At 45.7% G+C, this 22,459-nt stretch overlaps 1 protein-coding gene across 1 annotated transcript in view; it reads left to right on the top strand.

Moving 5' to 3' along the window:
• TMEM114 (transmembrane protein 114) overlaps nt 1–15,373 on the top strand; it is a 38,055-nt gene extending 22,682 nt beyond the window's left edge. The window contains exons 3-4 of the mRNA XM_075011105.1: nt 6,031–6,168; nt 15,123–15,373. Coding sequence (XP_074867206.1) covers nt 6,031–6,168; nt 15,123–15,373 — 389 coding nt within the window. The remainder of the gene's footprint in view (nt 1–6,030; nt 6,169–15,122) is intronic.
• Nucleotides 15,374–22,459: the final 7,086 nt, after the last annotated feature.

The following is a 22,459-nucleotide window of genomic DNA, read 5'->3' as shown; positions in this document are numbered from 1 at the left end:
CTATTGAGGGATTAGCCCTTCAGTAGCTCCAGGGTTGAAATGCTGGAAAACAGAAGCTATCAAGCATGACCTTTTGGTGTTTAGCATGTATGGAGCTGAGCTCTGTGGTGTTCAATGGGAGCAGACCCATTCCTACAATCCATGAGGAGTAACGGTAGCCTGGGATTTGCAGGTGTTCTGCCTCTGCCCTAACTTCTCTCTCTAGAACAAAGCCTTTTGTAAGGAATGTGCCAGCAGGAGCTCAGTACTGCTGAAGGGTTTGAGGAATGTGTCCTTTAGAGATCATTTTGGTGTCCATATGTAATGCTTTGTAAGCAAAGTCTGATGGGTAACAGCTGAAGATGACACTAAGTGGATGACACTAAGCTAGGGGAAGAGGTAGATACGCTGGAGGGTAGGGACAGGATCCAGACTGACTTAGACAAATTGGAAGACTGGTCTGCAAGAAATCTGATGAGGTTCAATTAGGACAAATGCAGAGTCCTGCACTTGGGCTGGAAGAACCCCAAGCATTGTTACAGGCTGGGGTCTGACTGGCTTGGTAGTAGTTTTGCAGAAAAGGACCTGGGAATTGTAGTGGATGGGAAACTGGACATGAGTCAACAGTGTGCCATTGCAGCCAAGAAGGCTAATGGCATATTAGGTTGCATCAAGAGGAATGTTGCCAGTAGATCCCAAGAAGTGATTATTCCTCTTTATTCAGCTTTGAGGAGGCTGCATCTGGAGTACTGTGTCCAGTTCTGGTCCCCCAGTTATAGGAAGGATGTGGACACACTGGAGAGGGTCCAGCGGCGGGTGACCAAAATAATTATGGGGCTGGAGCATATGACCTATGAAGAAAGGTTGAGGGAAATGGGACTGTTTTGTCTGCAGAAGAGAAGACTGAGGGGGGGCTTGATAACAGCCTTCAACTTACAGAAGGGAGGTTGCAAAGAGGCTGGAGAGAGGCTGTTCACACTGGTCACGGATGGCAGAACACAGAACAATGGTCTCAAGTTGTGGTTGGGAAGGTCCAGGTTGAACATTAGGAAAAACTTCTTCACTAGGAGGGTGGTGAAGCATTGGAATGGTCTACCCAGGGAAATAGTGGAGTGTCCATCCCTGGAGGTGTTTAAATCTAGCCTCGACCAAGCCCTGGCGGGGCTGACCTGATGTGTTTGGTCCTGCTTAGAGCAGGGGGCTGGACCCGATGGCTTTTTTAGGTCTCTTCCAACTCTATTGTTCTATGATTCTATGAGGAAATGAGATTTCTTCTGTTGTAAACAACATATTGTTGTAAAGTCACAATTTATGCCTTCGCCCAGTGTAAGAATTGTGGAGTCTCACCAATGCTTGAAGTTGTTGTAGGGGTACAGTCATCATTGTTGCTTAAGGTATGGATTGCACAGGGCTCCCCTCACCTGAGCATTGTGAGGCAGCAGAGGCAGAGATAACTGCTTGAACTAGCTGCCTGGGAGCATGAGGCCTACATAAGAACATAAGAACGGCCATACTGGGTCAGACCAAAGGTCCATCCAGTCCAGTATCCTGTCTGCCGACAGTGGCCAGTGCCAGGTGCCCCAGAGAAGGAGAACCGAAAAAAACGATCAAGCGATTTGTCTCCTGCCATCTGTCTCCAGCCTTTAACTAAAGGCTAGGGGCACCATACTTTACCCTTGGCTAATAGCCATTTATGGACCTAACCTCCAAAAATTTATCAAGCTCTTTTTCAAACTCTGTTAGAGTGCTGGCCTTCACAGCCTCCTCCGGCAAGGAGCTCCACAGGTTGACTGTGCGCTGTGTGAAGAAAAATGTTCTTTTATTAGTTTTGAACCTACTACCCATTAATTTCATTTGGTGTCCTCTAGTTCTTATATTATGGGAACAAGTAAATAACTTTTCTGTATTCATTCATGATTTTATTTACCTCTATTATATCGCCCCTCAATCTCCTCTTTTCTAGACTGAAAAGTCCCAGTCTCTCTAGCCTCTCCTCATATGGGACCCTTTCCAAACCCTTAATCACTTTAGTTGCCCTTTTCTGAACTTTTTCTAATGCCAGTATATCTTTTTTGAGGTGAGGAGACCACATCTGCACGCAGTACTCAAGATGTGGGCGTACTATAGTTTCATATAGGGGAAGTATGATAGTTTTACTTTCTATCCCTTTTTTAATAATTCCTAACATCCTATTTGCTTTACTGACTGCCGCTGCACACTGTGTGGATGTTTTCAGAGAACTATCCACTATAATTCCAAGATCCCTTTCCTGATCTGTTGTATCTAAATTTGCCCCCATCACATTGTATGTGTAATTGGGGTTATTTTTCCCAATGTGCATTACCTTACACTTACCCACATTAAATTTCATTTGCCATTTTGCTGCCCAATCACTCAGTTTGCTGAGATCTTTTTGAAGTTCTTCACAATCTACTTTGGTTTTGACTATCCTGAACAGCTTGGTATCATCCGCGAACTTTGCCACCTCACTGCTTACTGATCAAGCCTTGGCCATAGAACCATAAGATTGATTTGACTAGTTCTTCCCTCCACTGCTTAATGATAGAATTAAAAGCTGTATGCCGGAATCAGTACTCTTTTTTGGCTTTGACCACACTAGGCCAAAATTTCAAGATGGCCATCCTAATGGGATACTAATGAGGTGCTGAAATGAATATTCAGTGCCTTATTAGCATGAGGCCAGCCAATAGGGATAAGGGGATTTCAAAGTCTGCAGGGTCCTTTTGAAAAGGACCCCCGGGTAGCTGAGCCACGGGCGATCGAAATGCAGCACTTTTGAAGTGCTGTGACTGGCAGCGTTCTAATGAGGCACTGAATATTCGTTTCAGCGCCTCATTAGAATTCTTCAATTTGGCCATTTTGAAATTTTGGCCAAGTTTGGCCACAGACTTCGTGTGAGAATCCACCCTGGCAGATACTGAGATTGAGAGCTGCCGTCACAGGGGGTGGCAGCTGAAGCCTCAGTCAGTAGGCATCCTTCGATCCCGAGGGATCATGGGTTTGCACCCCAGTTGGATTGATTCGAGCAGCGTCTTCTGTGGCTGTGCAATCCAGTCCGGGAGTGGCAGTCCTTTCCGCAGTGTGAGCGGCAGTAGGCAGATGTTGCTCTGGTATCACGGGCACGGATCTTCCTGAGGGCTCTCCTGTCTTCCGCTTCCTTCCCCAAGGTAGTTTCATACGTAACAAGAGCTTCCTTCACTCCCTGTTTCCAGGCATGTCTGTCTGAGGTGAGCGAATGCCAGGTGTCCACACTAAGAGAGAGAGTGCTGAGGTCACGCTTGCATGTGTCCCTGTAGTGCAGTTTAGGTCGCCCTTTTGGCCTCTTTCCAGATGCCAGTTCACTGAAGAGGAGGTCCTTCGGTATTCGGCCATCCGTCATGCGTGACACATGGCCCAGCCAGCGCATACGCCTCTGTTTGAGAAGGGTGAACATGGAGGCGGTGCCTGCCCTCTCAAGCACTGCGCTATTGGGGACCTTTTCCTGCCATGAGATACCGAGTATGTGCCTAAGGCAGCGCATGTGGAATGTGTTGAGCCGCTGCTCTTGTTTTGAGCGCAAAGTCCATGTTTCACTGGCATACAGCAGTGTGCTCAAAACACACGCTGTGTAGACCTGCACCTTGGTGTGTACAGTGAGCTTATTGTTAGCCCATACTGTCTTCGTCAGCCTGGAGAATGTTGTGGCGGCTTTTCCAATGCGCTTGTTAATCTCGCTATCCAGTGACAAGTTGTCTGAGATCGTCAAGCCTAGGTAAACGAACTCATGGACAACTTCCAATTCTTAGTCTAGCACGTAGATAGATGGCTCGTTACCCACGTTTTGGCCTGTCACCTGGGTCTTCTTTAAGCTGATTGTGAGGCCAAATTCCATACATGCATCCGCAGAGCTAGTTATGAGTGACTGCAGTTCCTGGTGAGTGTGAGCAGCAATAGCTATGTCGTCAGCAAAAAGGAACTCCCTTATACTCTTCGTAAGCACCCTGGTCCTCGCTCTAAGCCTCGACAGTTTGAAGAGGATGCCATCCATTCCCGTGCGGAGAGAGATGCCCTCTGTAGCAGTTCCGAAGGCATATGTGAGCAAAACTGCAAAGAAGATGCTGAACAGTGTTGGAGCCAGCCCACACCCCTGCTTCACTCTGCTGAGAATGTCAATCTGAAGCCACTGAGAGCTAAAATCACAGGGTTTTGCCTCACGCCAAACCCACAAAGCGGTGGATGGGTGACCAGCAGAGTGGTTGGCTGGTAGGAGAAGCAGCAGTGGCCAGCAGTGCAGCTGGCAGGAGCACGTAGAGTGCAGGACTAGCACAAAGGTGGCATTGCCTCAGGTTCAATGAGAAAATGCATCAGGGTGATGCGTCAGGGCCTGCATGAACTGGACAGAGTTGTAAGTGGGGCATTTGAAGTGGGAATATGGAGAAAGTTTGGGTATGTGAATGGGACCCATACAGTGTCGAACTGGTGAGCCTGAGAGGCAAAGGATGCTGCTCAAACTATTTGAGCTGGGACAGTCACTTGGGGGTTGGTTATGAACTCTGGGTGTGGTATTTTCCCAAGCTAATGCCATGTGACTTCTCTGCCTCTTTCATTAGAAGTTTCTTTTCTACACTCAGATTCTGTGCTTGCGAGTGGGAAAGCATTGCTTCTCCAAGGTGGCCAGGGGTGTGTGCATTTTCCCAGGCTACTGGGTGGGGGCACAAGCTGGTTCTGTATCAGATGGATGAGAAGAAACCCCTGGATATTGAACCCTGCCCTGGTTGCTGCTGTCTGCTTCTGGCAGAAATGCTATACTTTTATACAGGCTTTTTGGGCAGGGAAGGGGGCAAAAATCAAGGTTTCAAGCTAATGAGTTAAATTTCACATCCCCCATGTCAGGTGCACTGAGGCACAGAGACAAGTAACCTGTTAGCTAGCCAAGGTCCCTGCATGGCAGTGGTAGAGGTGAGAAGAGATGCCAGGAGTCCTGGATTTCAGCCCTGGCTGCTACTGATACACTAGTCTCCCCACTTCTGCTCCATCCCCAGCTCTTAGAATAAAAAGCAGAATCACCACGTATTCTAGGAGCACTAGCTCGTCCAGCAGCTGAAGAGAAGAAAGCAGCAATAGCAACTGGAGACAGGGTGAAAAAAATAACTTGAATCAGAAGAGTTGCCGTCTCTGCTTTATGCGTGTGGCTTTATGCAGAGTTGCCTTACAAAAGCTTTGATGTGACTCTTTCAGTGGAATTCTGAGCTGCATCTGGCAGTGAAGAGCCACTGCAGATATTACCCTAGCCATCAGCTGTCACATCACACCAGTAACCTCTCATTTCTCTCATGGACTTGCTGAAGTTCATCAGCACAAAGACTATTCCAGGTTGTATGGAATCTATGGGAGCCAGGATCGGGAACTAACACGAAGGTTGCAACCCATCTCCCATAACTCTATGGCTAGATTCTGATACCCATAGTGACAATGAGAAGCACAATCTGTACAGCTGTCCACTGAATAAGGTACCACTAAATCTAAGTGAAGGGATCGAAATTTCATATGTCACATCTCGTTTCCCCTCACCCTGCATCCTGTCTATTTAGACTGTAAACTGTATGGAACAAAGGGGGTCTTATTATGTGTTTGTACTGTGCCCAGCACATTAAATCTCTGATCTTGATTGGGCACTACTGTAATACAGGTTGAACCTCTCTTCTCCAGCACCCTTGGGACTTAATCGGTCCTAAACCAGAGAGTTTGCTCAACCATGAGAGGTCAGTATTGTCTAGCACCACTACAAACCCTTCCACGGCTTACTGGGCTCTTAGAAGACATTTGAGGGTAAATTACAGAACAGAACACTGAGAGCCAGGGCTGGTGGTTATAAACAAAATTTATGGGGCCACAGGAAACTTGGCCCCATGCATGAAAGTGGTCATCCGGCTAACTAAAATCATGCTAGCCCACAGATGTTGCCGCCCAGATATTGGGAGACTAGAGAGGTTCAGCCTGTTCAATCAATGGCAGTGATAATGAAATATTGGTAATTTTTTTTCTGTCTAGACATGCATGGGACATTTGTAATCCTGCTGCCTCTCAGCCTGATTCTGATGATTTTTGGAGGAATGACTGGATTTATCAGTATTCTTGCCAGGGCCTACATGCTGCTTCTCGTGACAGGAATGCTTTTTCTTTTTGGAGGTATTGTACTGAGTCCTATTTGTTGTTAATGAGCCTCTGAGGTGACAACTTAGAAATGGGGCACTTCAACTACTAGCAGGAAAAGAGACAATGGGAACAGATCCAGTCAAATGTCTGCTTTCAGATTGAGTGCCAATGTTTCTTCCCTTCATATGTTGTCTCATTCCACTCCTTGCAGATTGAAAAGCTAGTAATGGGATTCTGAGAGAATTGGCTGACATTTACAACAAGGAATAGCGGAAAATTACTTGTAGCTGTGTCTTGTGGATCATTGAGAGACATCTTGAACACGGTATCTTCATCCCTGAAAGGTTAAATACCCTTTCGGCAAATGTTATGTCAGTTTTTTCTCCTTTGGAGACAAGATTTTTTAAAAAAAAGTTTAGTAGAATGATAGTGGCTATGGAGTTTGTGAAACCTGGCATTATGCAGCTTTGAATTTGTAGTGAATTAAAGCTTGAACTTAAGCCCAAGGTAAAAAACAAACACTGTAAGTGGGAAGATTTCCACGGATTTCAAAGGACTCTGATTAAGGCCTGGAAAGAGGGGCTTACTTGTTCTGCCCAGCCATTTTATCCTTACTGTGTATGCACTCCCTGTCCTGTAGGAGGGTGGGTAGTGGGTGTGAGGACAAAGAGATTGAGTCTGTTTTGTTGTCTCAGACCACAAAACCCCAAGGTCCAAAGACCAGAGTGAAGGAAATAGACTTGGTGTCCAGGGCAGCATGGCCTAGAAGCCAGTACCTAAGGTTCTGCCAGACGTAGGGCTAGTGGCCCCAAAGGAGAGGCCCTGACCCAGGCCCTAGCTGCGGTGGAGTGGTCTGCCACTGGCTCAGAGGGGAATTCCATGGACATACACTGAGCTCACTTGGATGGGAGATACCACTCTTGCTCAAGTCCAAGTTGGTGGCTTTTACCTTCTCATGTTTCAGGATATCTGGGGGATCTAAGCTTTGGTAAAATGCGTCTGCTGGCCCTGTTGGATAAGGAGCCAACAGAGTGGCCCAATGTCCCAGGGACCACCAACTGCCACAGGTGGCTCATTTAACCATTACCAGGAATAACTCTGGGTCTAATTGTCACCAGACACAGTGGAGGACCAGCAGAGAGGGTTCCTGAATTTTTCCTGGACGGGCCTGTTGGATGCACCATCATGGCTCACTGCTGGATCAAGTGTTCCTACTGCGCTTGATGTTGCACCAGCAACTCCCTCTTCAGCTGTTGCTGTCAGGTTACTATTTGCTGCAACAGCTGAGCCTGCTGATGCCATTTTAATATTTTCTCCATCTCCATATTGTGAAAGGAGGCAGAGGAGCAGGCAAAGCAAATTTCCTCCTCTCCCTGGGGCATTTCAGTGGGTCCAGGTCATTCCCTGCATTCTCCATCACTTGTGGTGGTTTGTGCACTCTGTAAAGGTATGGATAATGCATGTGTGGACTTTGCTGTGAAGTCTGTTTGGTCATCCCAGACCTCACAACCCCAAGGTCTAAGGAGCAGAGCAAAGTCAAAAGCCCTGGTGTCCAGAACAGTGCAGCCTAGAAGCCAGAGTCAATATAGTGGTCTTACAGCACAGGACAGAATGTCCTAATAGCCAGTACCATATGGCTGCCAGCTGGGGGGTTAGTGGCCTCAGTAGGGAGGGTCCCAACCCCACAACCTAGCAGTAGTCCACCACGGACTCAGCAAAATATCCTTCAGAAACATATGAGCTATCCTGGGTGGCAGATACCTTTTGCTCACCCTCCCTGGGTCACTTCCTACCATAGTCTCTGGTGTGGCAGTCTAGAGGGCCTTTGGGTCACCAGGTCCTTGGGGCACTATCAGATATGGACGTCTATTTCGTTCTTTGGGGCCTCCAGCTTTTGCCAGCAGGGGTCGTGGGTGCTCCTCAGCTGGAGCTTTCACCAAGGTTCTTCCTCTCCAGTGTCCAGTCCAGACTGAGAAGGAGTCTCCCTCTTATACTGGCACAGCACTTAGAACACATCCACCCTGGCAGGTGGGGTGAGACTTCTTCTGCCATGAGAGTGGTGTTAACCCCTGCTGGCCTGGTGCAGGGTATGCACCCCCCATCATACTTACTACCTGCTTTAAACTAGGAAGCTAATAGCCAGCCCTATGAGACGCCAAATGCCCTCAGTACTCTGTTCAGCAGCATGCATGAAAGTCTTGAGTTAATAAAAAACAGCATTAACAGCAACAGGCTCAAGGCTTCTAGTGTTCCCATCAGTACTGTAGGGAGAGTGTCCTTATTCAGGAGCAGGAAGGTGATGATTCTTGGAGATGGCTTTATAATTGCCCCCTTTCCTATTGTGAAGAGTTTAATTTGGTGGACTCAAAAAGCAGCAAGTCAGATTGTGACCCAGTGGCTCCCACCAACTTTGTGACCTACTCACAAGATCTTACACAAGGTGCACCTGCACACTGCAACATAAGGTGCCACAATCTGGGCCAGAGTGAATTAATATTGAAGGCAGGTCTAATGTTTTCATGATCTAATTGCAACTAATAGAGACTGGCCCTCCTGCACCATCCTCACTTGCACGTCTCCTGTGAGCCATTTCTACACTGTTTTAAGGAAAGCTACCGTTGTCCCTGCACATGTGCAACTTCATTCACATCAGCATTGGTGGAAGAACCTCCATAGGCAGGCCACTGTAAATATTCAAACCACCAGGTCATCTACATCTCCTTGGAGCTTCTCAAAATACCATGTCCTTAGCAGTGTCAGGGTTTGATTTTTCAAGGATGCCAAGCACCAGGCCCATTCTGCTGGAATGAGAGGCCCTCACAAGGAGAGGCATATTCCTTCCTGGGAGTTGCACCTACTTTTAACTCACCTCCATTTTGCTCAGTTTATATTTCTCCCTGTTATGTCTGATTCCTCACCCTGGCACTTTGAGTGCAAGTAACAAGGGTCAGCTAGTCAAATAAAACACTGCTAGATCCAGTCTCTGCAGTTCCCAGAGACAGCAAAGTTTTCCTGATTTCAGTATTCCCTGAAATCAATCATTTGCTACCACTACCAAGTGTACAAAATCCCCTTTCCAGGAAAGAAATCACTTAGAATCTCTTCCCTGTGTGCAAAACCTCAACTTCCTTTTCCCAAGGAGCTGGAAAGAAATAACAAGAGCAACCCACCAAAAAAAAATCCTGGGAGCTGTGAGCTCGCTGGTAAAGTGGATGCAGCCAGGCATGTAGCTTTAAGTGCAAGTAGGACACAAAGGATCAACCAGTACTTGTTAACAAAGAAAGAGCATGCTTATTATTAAAACAAGACTATCTTTACAACTATTGTAAATGGCTTGGTGTTAAAAAAAGCAAGAATTGAAGCAAAACACAGGGATTTTTTACTGAGTCAGATTCTTGGTTTCAGGAGAGACCAAAAGGAACAAATAATCAGCTCAGACATAATTTCCAAATCCTCAAACAATTACATGACGACCTAAACTTTTCCCTACTCACACTTTCTGATGAGCCCAGGGGATCTGTTCTGGAAGGACACATTTCTTCCCCTCTGTCCCTGGAGGGATCCCCTTCTTTTCTCCATCTATTTCCTAACAAAGGCCAATGCTGCTGTGATTCATTTTCAAGTTTGAATTTTTCCACTAGCTCCTAAAGGCTTTTTGCCATTTTTCCCCAAAATCCAACTTTAGAAGTAGGTTAGTTTGACCCTTTCCTAGATCTCCAGGTGAGTCTAGGCTTTCCTTTGCAGCACTCATTTGTAACATTCTATGACACTAAGGCCGAGTCTGCCAGTAGGGAGTGAGGATCACACAACTTTTATGGTAATAAATAGGAGAATTGCCATTATCATAGCTACGCTTCCAGTGTAATCCTGCTCCGTGCTAGTACATGTGGAAGGTGGAATGTAAGCAGATGAGTCTTCCAGCCTTGTCCTAACTGTGCACATTTACTTTGGAGTGGGTCTAAACTACTTTTTGGTTTTTACCTTTATTGTTAAGAACGAAGCAAACATCCGACTTTTCCCCGAAGTTGGTCCTACAGTTTGCTGTTGCATAGGACCTATTTCTGCAGTTGCTCAATGTGACTCACTCAATCCCCTCTACACAACTGGATTTAAAATTATTGCTAATCAGAACCACACAACTTGGGTGACATGGAGTAGGAGTGAGTGAGTCTGTTCAGAGTTCCAGCACCTGACATCAGCCTGAGTCAGCAAAAGAACTAGGCATTTCTGCCCTGGTATCTGGAACTTGGTATATTTTATGGTGACACAAACATTTTTGAGAGGTTCAGATGGTGAGAGGTGTGATACACAGACTTGGACACTCTGATATCTAATCCAATTTAACACTTTTTAACTGATCACCATAGTATTGGCATACTGTCAGTGTTACAATGGTGCTCACTTTGGAGTTTGAGCAGCAAGCCAAAGCATAATTTTCAAGCAGAATCACTTGACGGATGAGTGAAATCCTTTATTTTTAAAGCCAGTACGATGCTGATTCCTACTTCCTAATCCTACATTTTTCTAGGGATTTTGGTAAAGCAATGAAGCCAATGAATATCCTCCTCGCCATACGTTAACATTAATAGCAATCTTCTATCCGAGTATCTCAAAGTGATCTACAAGCTACTTAGGGTATGTCCATACTTACTACAGGTTCAATGTGTTCCATTCGATCTGCCAGAGTTTGATTTTGCTGCATGACTGAAGACGTGGCAAAATTGATCTCTCTGGGCTCAGCCACCAACCATGGTGCTCCATGCTGCTGCGTGGAGTAAGGGACATTGGCATGAGCCCAAAGATCCCTGATCTACACCAGGGTACAAAGTCAATCCTGATAAGTCGATTCTGGTACACTAATGGCATAGCTAGAATTGCACATTTGTGATCAACTTTGGTCCCTGGTGTAGACCAGGCCTTAGGACAAGATTTAACAACATAGGTTGAACCTCTCTAGTGTAATACACCCTAGTTTTAGTTAGGCAGATGACCACTAACCATGGGTGGGGTCAAGTTTCCCATGGTCCCATAATGTCTGTTTACAGCCACCTGTCCTGGCTCTCAGTGTTCTGTGCTGTTATTTAACTGTAATTTACCTATAAATTTCTAAGAGCCCAGTCAGCAGCAGAAGTGCTGGTAATGCTGCCCAGGGATTCCCAGTCTATGGGTTGGGACCCAAACATGGGTCGCAATTAGATTTGTTAAGGGTCATCAGCAGCTCGGAGCTGCATGTGACTCTTAAAGGAGCCATTTGCAGCTCTTTAACGCTGCCACATCCAGGAGCTCTCTCTATCAATAGGGGAGCAATTATGCATTACAAAGACAGCTTCGTCACCTTTGATATTTGTGGTCATCCCAGGCAAGCCACTTAATAGACTCTTGCAGTAATTAATTTTCACTCCCCCACTCCCCTCAGTTCGCTCTCCCTTCTGTTCTATGTAGCTGACTTGTCAGTTTTCAAGTTTTTGTTTGTATTTCCCCCTAGCCCGAGTGTCTCACCCAGACCCTTCAGCCTCTGGTATGACCCTCCCAGCCCCACAGCCTGAGTTTGACTCCCCACATCCTCTGAGTGTGACCCCCCTCAGCCCCTGAGGAGGATAGCTAGGAGGAACTACCCACAATAATGGCCTTTTCAGCAAGTCATTAATTCTGTCTGAATTATTAGGATCCATTTACATAGGGGTCAGCGAATCCGAACAACCTGTTGGGAAAAGAGGGACAAGAGTTGCTGGAAGCAAGTATGTCAGGGCTTCAAGAACACTGGACAGATATTTATGCTTTTGTAAGCTCCCCTTCCCCAAGGCTGACTTGAACTGGGGATCTCAGGAGCTTAGTGCAGGACCCTCTACAGTTTGTGCTAAAAAACACCTGTCTCTAAGCTAAGGCTGTAGAGAGCACTCACTCTTTCACTGTAGAAGGGGTCTAAGTGCCTCTACTTGGGACAGTGAACCCCACTCGTAGGTGTGTGGGTTACACTTTCGCAAGAGCAACTCATCATGTGAGTTCCTCTTTCTGCAGTTGTCAAGAAGCACCATTCACTAGAAGTGCACGAGAGTAGCCCCCCAACACATTTTGAGGTTGAGAACCCTTGAAGGTTGTGCTAAATGAACAGCTGAGACATGGAAGATTTACAGTTTATAAAGCAGGTTTTCCACTTGGGCTTGATTTGGCCCACTGACTCCTCTAGCTCTGAGACCTAGTTGAAAGGAATACCTTGAGCCTGAACCTTAGCTGGTGTAAATTGGTGTAACTGCAAATTCTGAAACACTAATTTATATTAGCTGAGGATCTGGCCAAAATGCCTCACACTCCATTTCCATACTTTATCTGTTGTTCTGTATGAATTTGACAAGTCTAACAATTTAAAGAGATACTTTAGGCTGCAGACACAAACATCAAGCTTTTACACCTTGCCATCACAGTGTGTATGTTCCAGGTTCTGGAATGGTTTACCTTGCTGCCTCTTAAATGCGCCTTCCCTGGTTGGAGACTGTCAGAATCTCACAGATCTTGTCAAAACCTCCATGAACATAACACTCTTATCCTTATTTGGCAGTTTGTGTGCAGAGGGAGAGATTCACCTCAACCCAGGATCTAGCAAAGGTCCATTTGCTACTGCAAGCCAGACTATGAGCGTGTTTTTCCTCTCTAATGTCCAGATACATCTCTGCCTCAGTTTCGGACAAAAGGGCTCTTTTGCAGGCTGCTCGGGCAATTTGATCTATGGGCAAACTAGGTCTTTCCCTGCAGGGCAAACGGAAGCAAAAGAAAACCACCATGTCTTCTGTACTAACCACTCCACAGACAATGTCACCTTCTCTGGACAGCGGTGCTGGGTGCTACTGTACAAGTCCAACTACTGTGTACTACAGTGCTATGGACTCACTCGCACAGTGGAGCCTATGCAAGGGAGCTTCTTCCTCCCTAAGCGAAAGCTTCAGCCACAACCCAGGCCTGCCAAAGAGCCACTTCTAAGCGTTCTGCACACTCCAGTTACCAGGGAACCTTCCAGCTGACTGCTCCTGCCCCTTCTCATCCACACCTGTCCTGGTTTCATCTTCCCAGTAGGCCTTGCTACCCACCCACAGTCACATGATCAAGGTGGGACTGTAAAGGGCCAGTTTCCCCTATGACAGGGCAGGAGAACATGGGAATTCAGTAATGGACAGGCCTCACTCCAGCCTTCTGCAAGGGGAGGAATCTTCCTGTTGGTAACTCTGGATTGCTTTGAACCAGCTCAGGCCTCACCCTCCCCTATGCAAGAGCAGGGGGCAGGAAGCTCTGTGAATTTTAATTTACACTGCCTGCCAGGAGCGCTTCCATCGGGGAGTGGGCTTAGGGTATCTCCCCCTGTCATGCCAAAAAGGCTCCAGACCCAGATATCATGGATCTTAGCAACCATGTGAAGAACAAGCTCATTTCCATGGAGGTCGCAGGGATGCATGACTCCATTGCATTGCCCACTGCTGCTGCTGGGGATACAGAGGTGAAAGTAAAATTTATTTATTCATGGTATGGGGTGGGAGGAGGCCCCACCAAGTAAGCAAGAATATGCTAACTCCCTATATGACCCCACCACTCCCCACCCCACCTTACCTGCAGTTCTGCTGCTTTCCACACTCTGCCCCTGTCACTCCCCACTCCACAATGGCCCCTCCACAGAGCTGGAGCTCTGTCTCCTCTGTCTCCATCTCCCCCACACCTGTTCTCCTCCTGTGCTGCTGTCCAGATGGAGCCAGAGGAAAGGCAGCTCCATGGAAGGGCTGCAGGCTGTGGAATGTCTTTCTGGTAAGTCATACTGGGTAACATAGGTGCTACGGTGTACTGCACCTTACCAGCCTCATACATGCCATCTCTGAGCCATCCCAGCCACTTCCACCTCTGTGGGGCAGGGAGGCAAGCCTGATGGTGGGCATCAGGGAGCATAAACTGTGAGTTTTCTCTGGGAGTTTTAGCAGGGAGACAATCTGGGAGGAGCTCAAATGGCTCACCCCGTCCTCAGCCCTTTGTGTCCTCACAAGAAGAGCACTGCCTGGGAGGGGTCTGGTGTGGAAGTAGGGAAACATGTGGCAGGGGTGGAACTATCCTTCTCCAGGGGGAAAAAGTTCCCTCCTCATCTGCATGGGGAAAGCTGCCTGAGGCTGATTCCACAGCAGCCATTATACACTGCACCCGATAAAAGAGCTGAGCTGTGAGTTAACTGGTTGGATACTGCGATCCCTTCTGGGATTTAAGATTTCCCCGGCCTTCCTGAAACACTTCACAGATTATGCAGCCATTACTTGAAACCTTGACAGACCTACAGTCTGATTTTTTCCAGACCTATGAGGAGCTGACAATAAGGCCTGAGAGAAAAGGCAGTGAGGTAATACCTTTTACTGGAACAACTTCTGTTGGTGGGTGGTACAAGCTTTCAAGCTCCACAGAACTCCTTGTCAGCTCTCAGAAGCTTGTGCCTTTACCAGGAGAAGTTGATTAATAAGCTTCTTCTCTTCTCTTAAATCCCAGGACCAACACAGATATGCTACTCCTGGTACAGGAGGGATAGCATGGTGTTTTGCCCACTGGCCTGCTAAACCCAGAATTGCAAGCTCCATCCTTGATGGGGATGTTTTGGGATCTGCAGTAAATAGATTATTTATTTATTTATTTTTAAAAGGGATGGTGCGTGGTCCTGCCAAGAGGGCCAGGGACTGGACTCAGTGACCTCCCAAGATCCCATCCAATTCTATGAGATGTGTATCTCCAAACAATAAAGCCAAAGTGGTTCAAGTTTAGGGGTTTGAAGCTGGGGGCTCAAAATTAGAGATGCCTCTTGAAAACTTTAGCCTAACTACGCAGCACATCATTGGGTTGTGTAAATGAGATGCGAACCGGAAGAGAGTCCTGCCTGTGTGTAGGCACAGCAAAGGAGCTCTGACTGACCCAGCCAAGCAGTTGGAACTCTGGCAAAGTGGGCCGTAATCCTCTGTTTGTGTTTCCTCTAGGCCTTGTTACACTCACGGGGGTCAGTGTCTACATCGCATATGCGGCGGCTGCCTTCAAGGAAGCGCTCTGCCTTTTGGGACAGAACAGTCTCCTGGAGGAAGTCAACATTAAGTTTGGCTGGTCATTGGCACTTGTGTGGGTCTCCTTCATTGCCGAGGTGCTGACTGGGACTGCGTTCCTGCTGGCTGCCCGAGCTGTAGGCCTCCAAAACATACCGGAGCAGAGGATCAGAAGCAGGAATGGAGCCTAATGATGGAAGGACTCTAAAGAGGTGAAGTGACTGGATCAAGGAGGATAAGAAGAATGGCCCAGTTGCTCCGGAGTGGCCCCCAATGTTGAGCTAGTTCTTCTCCTAACAAATGTTCATTGTTAAATTGTGTCTTTAAAAAGCAAATAGATTTTCTGTGTACTGTTCACTAAGGATGCTACTTTGACAAGCTCAGAGACTGAGCTGTCTCTTTGTATAGCAGGACAGGCCTACCACAAGACAGATTCTTTCTCTTTCCTTTCACTCTTCAGTTGCCCATGACAAAGTGTCTCATGACTGCGCTGGAGGCCTACTTCCACAGCCCACTTAACCGTGGGCCTCTGCTGAGACTCCTAACAAGGGGGCCAGTTAGTGCCAGCTGTGACAGAAGCTGTTCTCCCTTGACAGATGGACTGATATCACACTGTGTTCAGTTGCATGGGCCACTAACCAGCCCTTAGACATTGTGACTGTCATGTCTGGTCCTGTAAAGATTCTATATAAGAAAGAGTGTGAAAGACAAAACCACATGAATAATAAATACATGTGCCCTAGCACAGGTTCCCTGCACAGATTGCTATTCAGATTAGGGACCCAGAGTGACATGGACTTCAGAGGGCTTGAAGTGTAACCTAAGCTACCCACATGACAACCCAGAGTATCCTGGCTTCCAGCATACTTGAGTGAAGTCTCAGGTACAGCAATAGGACTTGGTCTGAACTGCAAGTCAGGATCAGTGGTGTTAATACAAGCCTGTAGCTAAAGGTATTGTTCATCTTTACTGGTTGCAGATTCTCTCTGTTCTCTTATGTCTCACTTCAGCCACAGGAGACCTTTGTCTCTTATTCCATTGCTGTGAGTCTGTTTTCTAATGACACACACACGTGCGCACACAGAGCTAATGCTAGAAAAGAAATCTGTAAGCAAGGTCATGTAAGGTAAGGTAATGCACACTGGAAAAAATAACCCCAACTATACATACAATATGATGGGGGCTAATTTAGCTGCAACTAATCAGGAAAGAGATCTTGGAGTTATCGCAGATAGTTCCTTGAAAACATCCATGCAGTGTTCAGAGGCAGTCAAAAAGGCAAATAGGATGTTAGGTATTATTAAAAAAGGGATAGAAAATAAGACAAGGAGTATGTTACTGCCCCTATATAAATTTATGGTACTCCCACATCTTGAATACTGTGTACAGATGTGGTCTCCTCACCTAAAAAAAGATATCCTGGCACTAGAAAAGGTTCAGAAAAGGGCAACTAAAATGATTAGGGGCTTGGAACAGGTCCCCTATGAGGAGAGGCTAAAAAGATTGGGACTTTTCAGTTTAGAAAAGAGGAGACTGAGTGGGGACATGATAGAGGTATATAAAATCATGAGAGGTGTGGAGAGGGTGAATAAGGAGAAGTTATTTACTTGTGCCCATAATATAAGAACTAGAGGACACCAAGTGAAATTAATGGGTAGGAGGTTTAAAACTAATAAAATAAAGTTCTTTTTCACTCAGCACATAGTTAACCTGTGGAACTCCTTGCCAGAGGAGACTGTGAAGGCTAGGACTATAACAGAATTTAAGAAAGAGCTAGATACATTCATGGAGGTTAGGTCCATAAAAAGCTATTAGCCAAGGGTAGGAATGGTGTCCCTGGCCTTTGTCAGAGGCTGGAAATGGATGGCAGGAGACAAATTGCTTGATCATTGTCTTTGATCTACCCCCTCTAGGGCACCTCGCACTGGCCACTGTTCGCAGATAGGCTACTGGGCTGGATGGACCTTTGGTCTGACCCAGTATGGCCATTCTTATGTTCTTATATCAGGCATGTCTAATTTCAGGGTAGTTCTGCACTCTGTGTACACAGGAGGTGACATTGTCCCCTCACTGTTTATTACACATTGCTAGTTGCGTTCTTGAGCTGCACAATACTTTAATGCCATTTTTTTTGTTCTTCAAGGTGCTTTGAAGTCTAGTTTTGTAATTTCAGTGGGGGATCTTATCGTGCATTGTGATAGGCTGCATTTAACTGCTGTAAAACCTGACATACAACACAGCCAAAATTTATGTGCTGAGAACTTTTTTTGTATTCTCGCCAATAATGCCCACTGGAGGGCCTGATCCAGTGCTATTAACCCTCAAACTACCAGTGACTCCAGGGGTCAGAAACCCCTTATTGAATCAACTTCTCCACTATATTACTATTAAATACATGTGTCTCTTTATCACATTGGTACAGTGATCAACCTGCGATGGGTACATGGCAAACCATTCTGAAATTAAAAACAGAGAAGGATCTGTGTTAGTCTGTATACTATCAAAACAAAAAAGCAGTCAAGTAGCACTTTAAAGACTAAGAAAATAATTTGGTAGGTGATGAGCTTTCATGGGACAGACCCACTTTGTCAGACCATAGCCTTACCAGAACAGACTCAATATTTAAGGTACAGAGAACCAAAAACAGTAATCAAAGTTGACAAATCAGAAAAAAAAATTATCAAGGTGAGCAAATCAGAGAGCAGAGGGGCGGGGGTGCAGGAGAAGTCAAGAATTAGATTAAACCAAGTATGCCAAAGAGCCCCTATAATGTCCCAGAAAATTTGCATCCCGGTTCAAACCATGTGTTACTATGTCGAATTTGAATATAAAAGAGTTCAGCAGCTTCCCTTTCTAAAGCAGACTGAAAATTCTTCTTCAATAAAATGCAGACTCTTAAGTCATTAATAGAATGGCTCACTCCATTAAAATGTAGACTAACTGGTTTGTGGATCAGGAGTGTTTTGATGTCTGTTTTGTGCCCATTAACTCTTTGTCTGAGAGAGTTTGAAGTCTGTCCAATATACAAAGCATCATTGTGAAATTAGGAGACTGTGTGACTCTAGCTCAGGATGGAGAGTCAGGACGATGCTTTCTTGTCCCAGGAGTGCCCCTGATGTGCACTGGGTCCTTGGGCAAGCCCCTTTACCTCTCTGCAGCATAGTTTCTCCATTACTGAAAATGGGGATCACTATTCTCACCTGCTTCTGTTAACTGTTACAGGAATTTATTATTTTGTATTCAAAACTGCATCGTTAGTGATATTTTAGTGACTTCAGAGGAGAGCAGAGTCTAACTGTGCTAGGTGCTGTATTGTCACAGAGCGAGAGATGGGCCTTGATCCAAAGAGGTAGTGTTGTAAACAGGATAAGGGGTGGAATTAGGTTAAAGGGAGGGAGGCAAACAAGCCTGTGGAAGATAGGGAGTATTGGAAATTTAATGGTTTAGGAATAAAGGCAGAGAGAGATTATATGATTTCCCCATAGGCATGCAGGAAATCTGTAGCAGAACCAGGAACCAAATCAGATCTTCTGATTCCCAGTCCAGTGCCTTACTCACAAAACCACCTTTTTCCTTTTCACAGGGATGAAAGACTGGTAGGATTTTTTAAAGCTCCTCAGTGATATAGGACCACAAATCTTCCTACAGACAATCAAACAGACTTGTGCCAAGGTCAGTTAGGTGCTTTTGAAGATTCCACCCGACAACATGCCTGTGTGCTTGTGTTGTCAATGTGCTATCCTGTGCTTGAATTAGGCAGGATACCTTTGTGTCTGTGTGCTATGAACATGCAATCATTTTACCCAGGCCAAAAAGCTAGGAACAGCTTTAAAATAAAAGTAGAGAAAAACCATCATTTGCCAAAGTCACACAAGCTTGAGTATGGTACTTTGTTGTGTATTAGACTCAGCACCTGTGTATGAGCAAAAATCACTGCATGTGAAAGAACATTTACAGCTGTCAAAATCTATGTGATGTTACCTGCTAAATAAATGTATTAGTCTTTAAGGTGCTACAGAACTGCTTGTTTTTCTAAATGTTTATTACATATAAATGTGCTGTAAGCAGCAGCCACACACTGGTCTCTGAATATGTATTACAACTACTCCATTAAAACAGAATTGTGATGAATTCCCTAAAATGACATCTCACAGCTGAGCATGGTTTACAAAACCACAGGAGAACTAAGACATAGGTTTTCTATAAGGAACTTGACAGTTTCCTGTGCAGAGGTATTATTTAATTAATATATGCTTTCAAAATGGCTCTGTAAAACATCTGAACTGTAGCTGCACAAAGGTTTTATAAACATTATATATATATATATATATATATATATATATATATATATATATATATATTTTATATAAAGGACCTGGAGTGATCTAAGCAAAGTACACAACAAATGAATTTGTCACCATAAACCACCAGTAGATTATGTTTATGTGTTTTCTAGGAACATTTAAAATTCTGCTTTTTGTTCTTTATTAGAACTCCCTGCACTCTTTGGACATGATGATGGCACCGAGTTATTCTTCCTTGTGAGTTTATGTAAAGTCCTTAAACTTCTCTAAAAGGGAGTGTTTAATCTTGCAAGCATGGCAGGCGGAAGAACGAGGGAGGGCGGTAAGGAATGAAGCAGAGAACTGGTAGCATGTAACTTCTAGAAGAAAAAGAAGGCTGGTACAGGAGTCTCCCGTTGATATAGAGATAAGTAATCGCTTTCAGGCTCTTTCCACTGGTTCTGCTGTGGTGAATGCTTTGGAAGGAGCCTCACAGGGAAAAAAATCGGAAGGGAACTGCTTCTATTGCAAGACATGGGATGTTTAGTCCTAGGGGTGGCGGTTCAATGAGAACCCCCGCATAAGAAAGAGAGAGGTGGTGGTGTTTGGGGACTCCGTCCTAAGAGGGACTGAACCATCCATCTGCCGACCGGACCTGGATTCTCGTGAGGTGTGCTGTTTACCGGGAGCTCAAATTCAGTATGTGACTGAGAGCCTTACAAACCTGCCCAAGCCTTCGGAATACTACCCCTTCCTACTTCCGCATGTGGGAACTAATGATACAGCCAAGAATGATCTTGAGCAGGTTACCGCGGATTATGTGGCACTGGGAAGAAGGGTCAAAGAATTTGGAGCGCAAGTGGTGCTCTTGTCCATCCTTCCTGTTGAAGGGAAAGGGCCAGGTAGGGACCGTCGAATTGAGGAAGTAGATGCATGGTTACGCAGGTGGTCTCTGAGAAAGGGCTTTGGATTCTTCGATCATGGGATGCTGTTCTGGGCGCAAGGATTATTGGGAAGAGATGGGGTCCACCTAACCAAGCAAGGAAGGAGCATTTTCACAAGTAGGCTTACAAACTTAGTGAGGAGAGCTTTAAACTAGGTTGCCGGGGGACGGTGACCAAAACCCTGAGGGGAGAATGGAACTTGGAGGCAGTGAAGAAATGCAAAGAGGAATGTACAACAAATGGACTCCTGGTTTGAGTAGAGAGGGCGGGGAGATCGAGTGGTTATCTAAGGTGTTTGTACACCAATGCCAGGAGCCTGGGTAACAAGCAGGAGGAATTAGAAGCCCTGGCCCAGTCCAAGAAATATGACTTGATTGGGATAACAGAGACTTGGTGGGATGACTCACACGACTGGAGCACTGTCATGAAAGGGTATAAACTGTTTAGGAAGAACAGGCAAGGGAGAAAAGGAGGACGACTTGCACTGAATGTAAGAGAGCACTATGATTGCTTGGAAGTCCAGTACATAGAGGGAGAAAAGCCTGTTGAGAATCTATGGGTCGAGCTTAGTGGTGTAGGCAGCACTATAGATGTGGTGGTTGGTGTCTGTTACAGGCCACCAAATCAGGATGATGACGTAGATGAGGCTTTTTTTGGACAGCTGAGAGAAGTTTCCAGATCACGGGCTCTCGTTATCATGGGTGACTTCAGTTAACTTGACATCTGTTGTGAGACCAATACAGCGGTACACAAGCAGTCCAGGAAGTTTCTGGAGAATGTTGGGGATCACTTCTTGGTACAAATGCTGAAGGACCTGACCAGAGGTTGTGCGTGGCTTGACCTGCTGCTTACAAACAGGGAGGAACTAATAGGGAAGGTAGAGGTGGGGGACAACCTGGGAAGCAGTGATCATGAGATGGTAGACTTCAGGATCCTGACCAAAGGAAGGAAAGAGATTAGTAAATTACACACCTTGGAATTCAGAAAATCAAACTTTGACTCCTTCAGGAACCTGATGGGCACAATCCCCTGGGATGCTACCATGAAGGGAAAAGGAGTCCAGGAAAATTGGCAGTATTTTAAGGAAGCCCTATTGAAGGCGCAGAAAGAAACCGTCCCGATGTGCAGCAAGAGAAGTACATATGGTAGGAAACAAGACTGGCTTACTGGGGAAATCCTTGGAAAACTTAGGCATGAAAAGGGAGCTTAGAAAAAGTGGAAACTTGGACAGATGTCTAAGGAGGGATATAAATGTATAGCTTGAGTATGTAGGTCAGTTATCAGGAAGGAGAAAGCACGACTGGAATTGTGACTCACGAGGAATGTGAAAGATAACAAGAAAAGTTTCTACAGGCATGTTAGCAAGAAGAAGTGATCAGAGAGGGCGTGGGGCCCCTACTGAATGAGGGAGGTAACCCAGTGACAGATGATATAGGGAAAGCTGAAGTACTTAATGCTTTCTTTGCCTCTGTCTTCACGGACAAGGACAACTCTGAGACTAATGCGATAAGTGATGCATTGTGGGATGAAGGTGGACAGCCTTTGGTGGGGAAATAACAGGTTAGGTGCTATCTAAAAAAGCTAAACATACATAAATCCATGGGCCTGGACCTAATTCAACTGAAGGTTCTGAGGGAATTGGCATATGTTGTTGATGAGCCCTTGGCCATTATCTTTGAAAAGTCTTGGAGATCGGGAGATATCCTGGATGATTGGAAAAAGGCAAATGTAGTGCCCTTCTTTAAAAAAGGGAAGAAGGATGATCCAGGGAACTATAGGCCAGTCAGTCTTACATCAGTCCCTGGAAAAATCATGGAGAGGCTCCTCAAGGAAGTCATTTTGAGGCACTTAGAGGAGGGGAAAGTGATCAGGAATAGTCAGCATGGATTCATGAAGGGCAAGTCATGCCTGACCAATCTGATTAGTTTCTACAATGAGCTAACTGGCTCTGTGGATAGGGGAAAATCAATGGGTGTGATTTATCTTGACTTTACCAAAGCTTTTGATACGGTCTCCCACAATATTCTTGTCATCAAGTTAAAGAAATGTG

The sequence above is a fragment of the Carettochelys insculpta genome, chromosome 16 (assembly GCF_033958435.1).
Source record: "Carettochelys insculpta isolate YL-2023 chromosome 16, ASM3395843v1, whole genome shotgun sequence".
NCBI lineage: Eukaryota > Metazoa > Chordata > Testudines > Carettochelyidae > Carettochelys > Carettochelys insculpta.
This window is presented reverse-complemented; position numbering and strand designations above follow the sequence as displayed.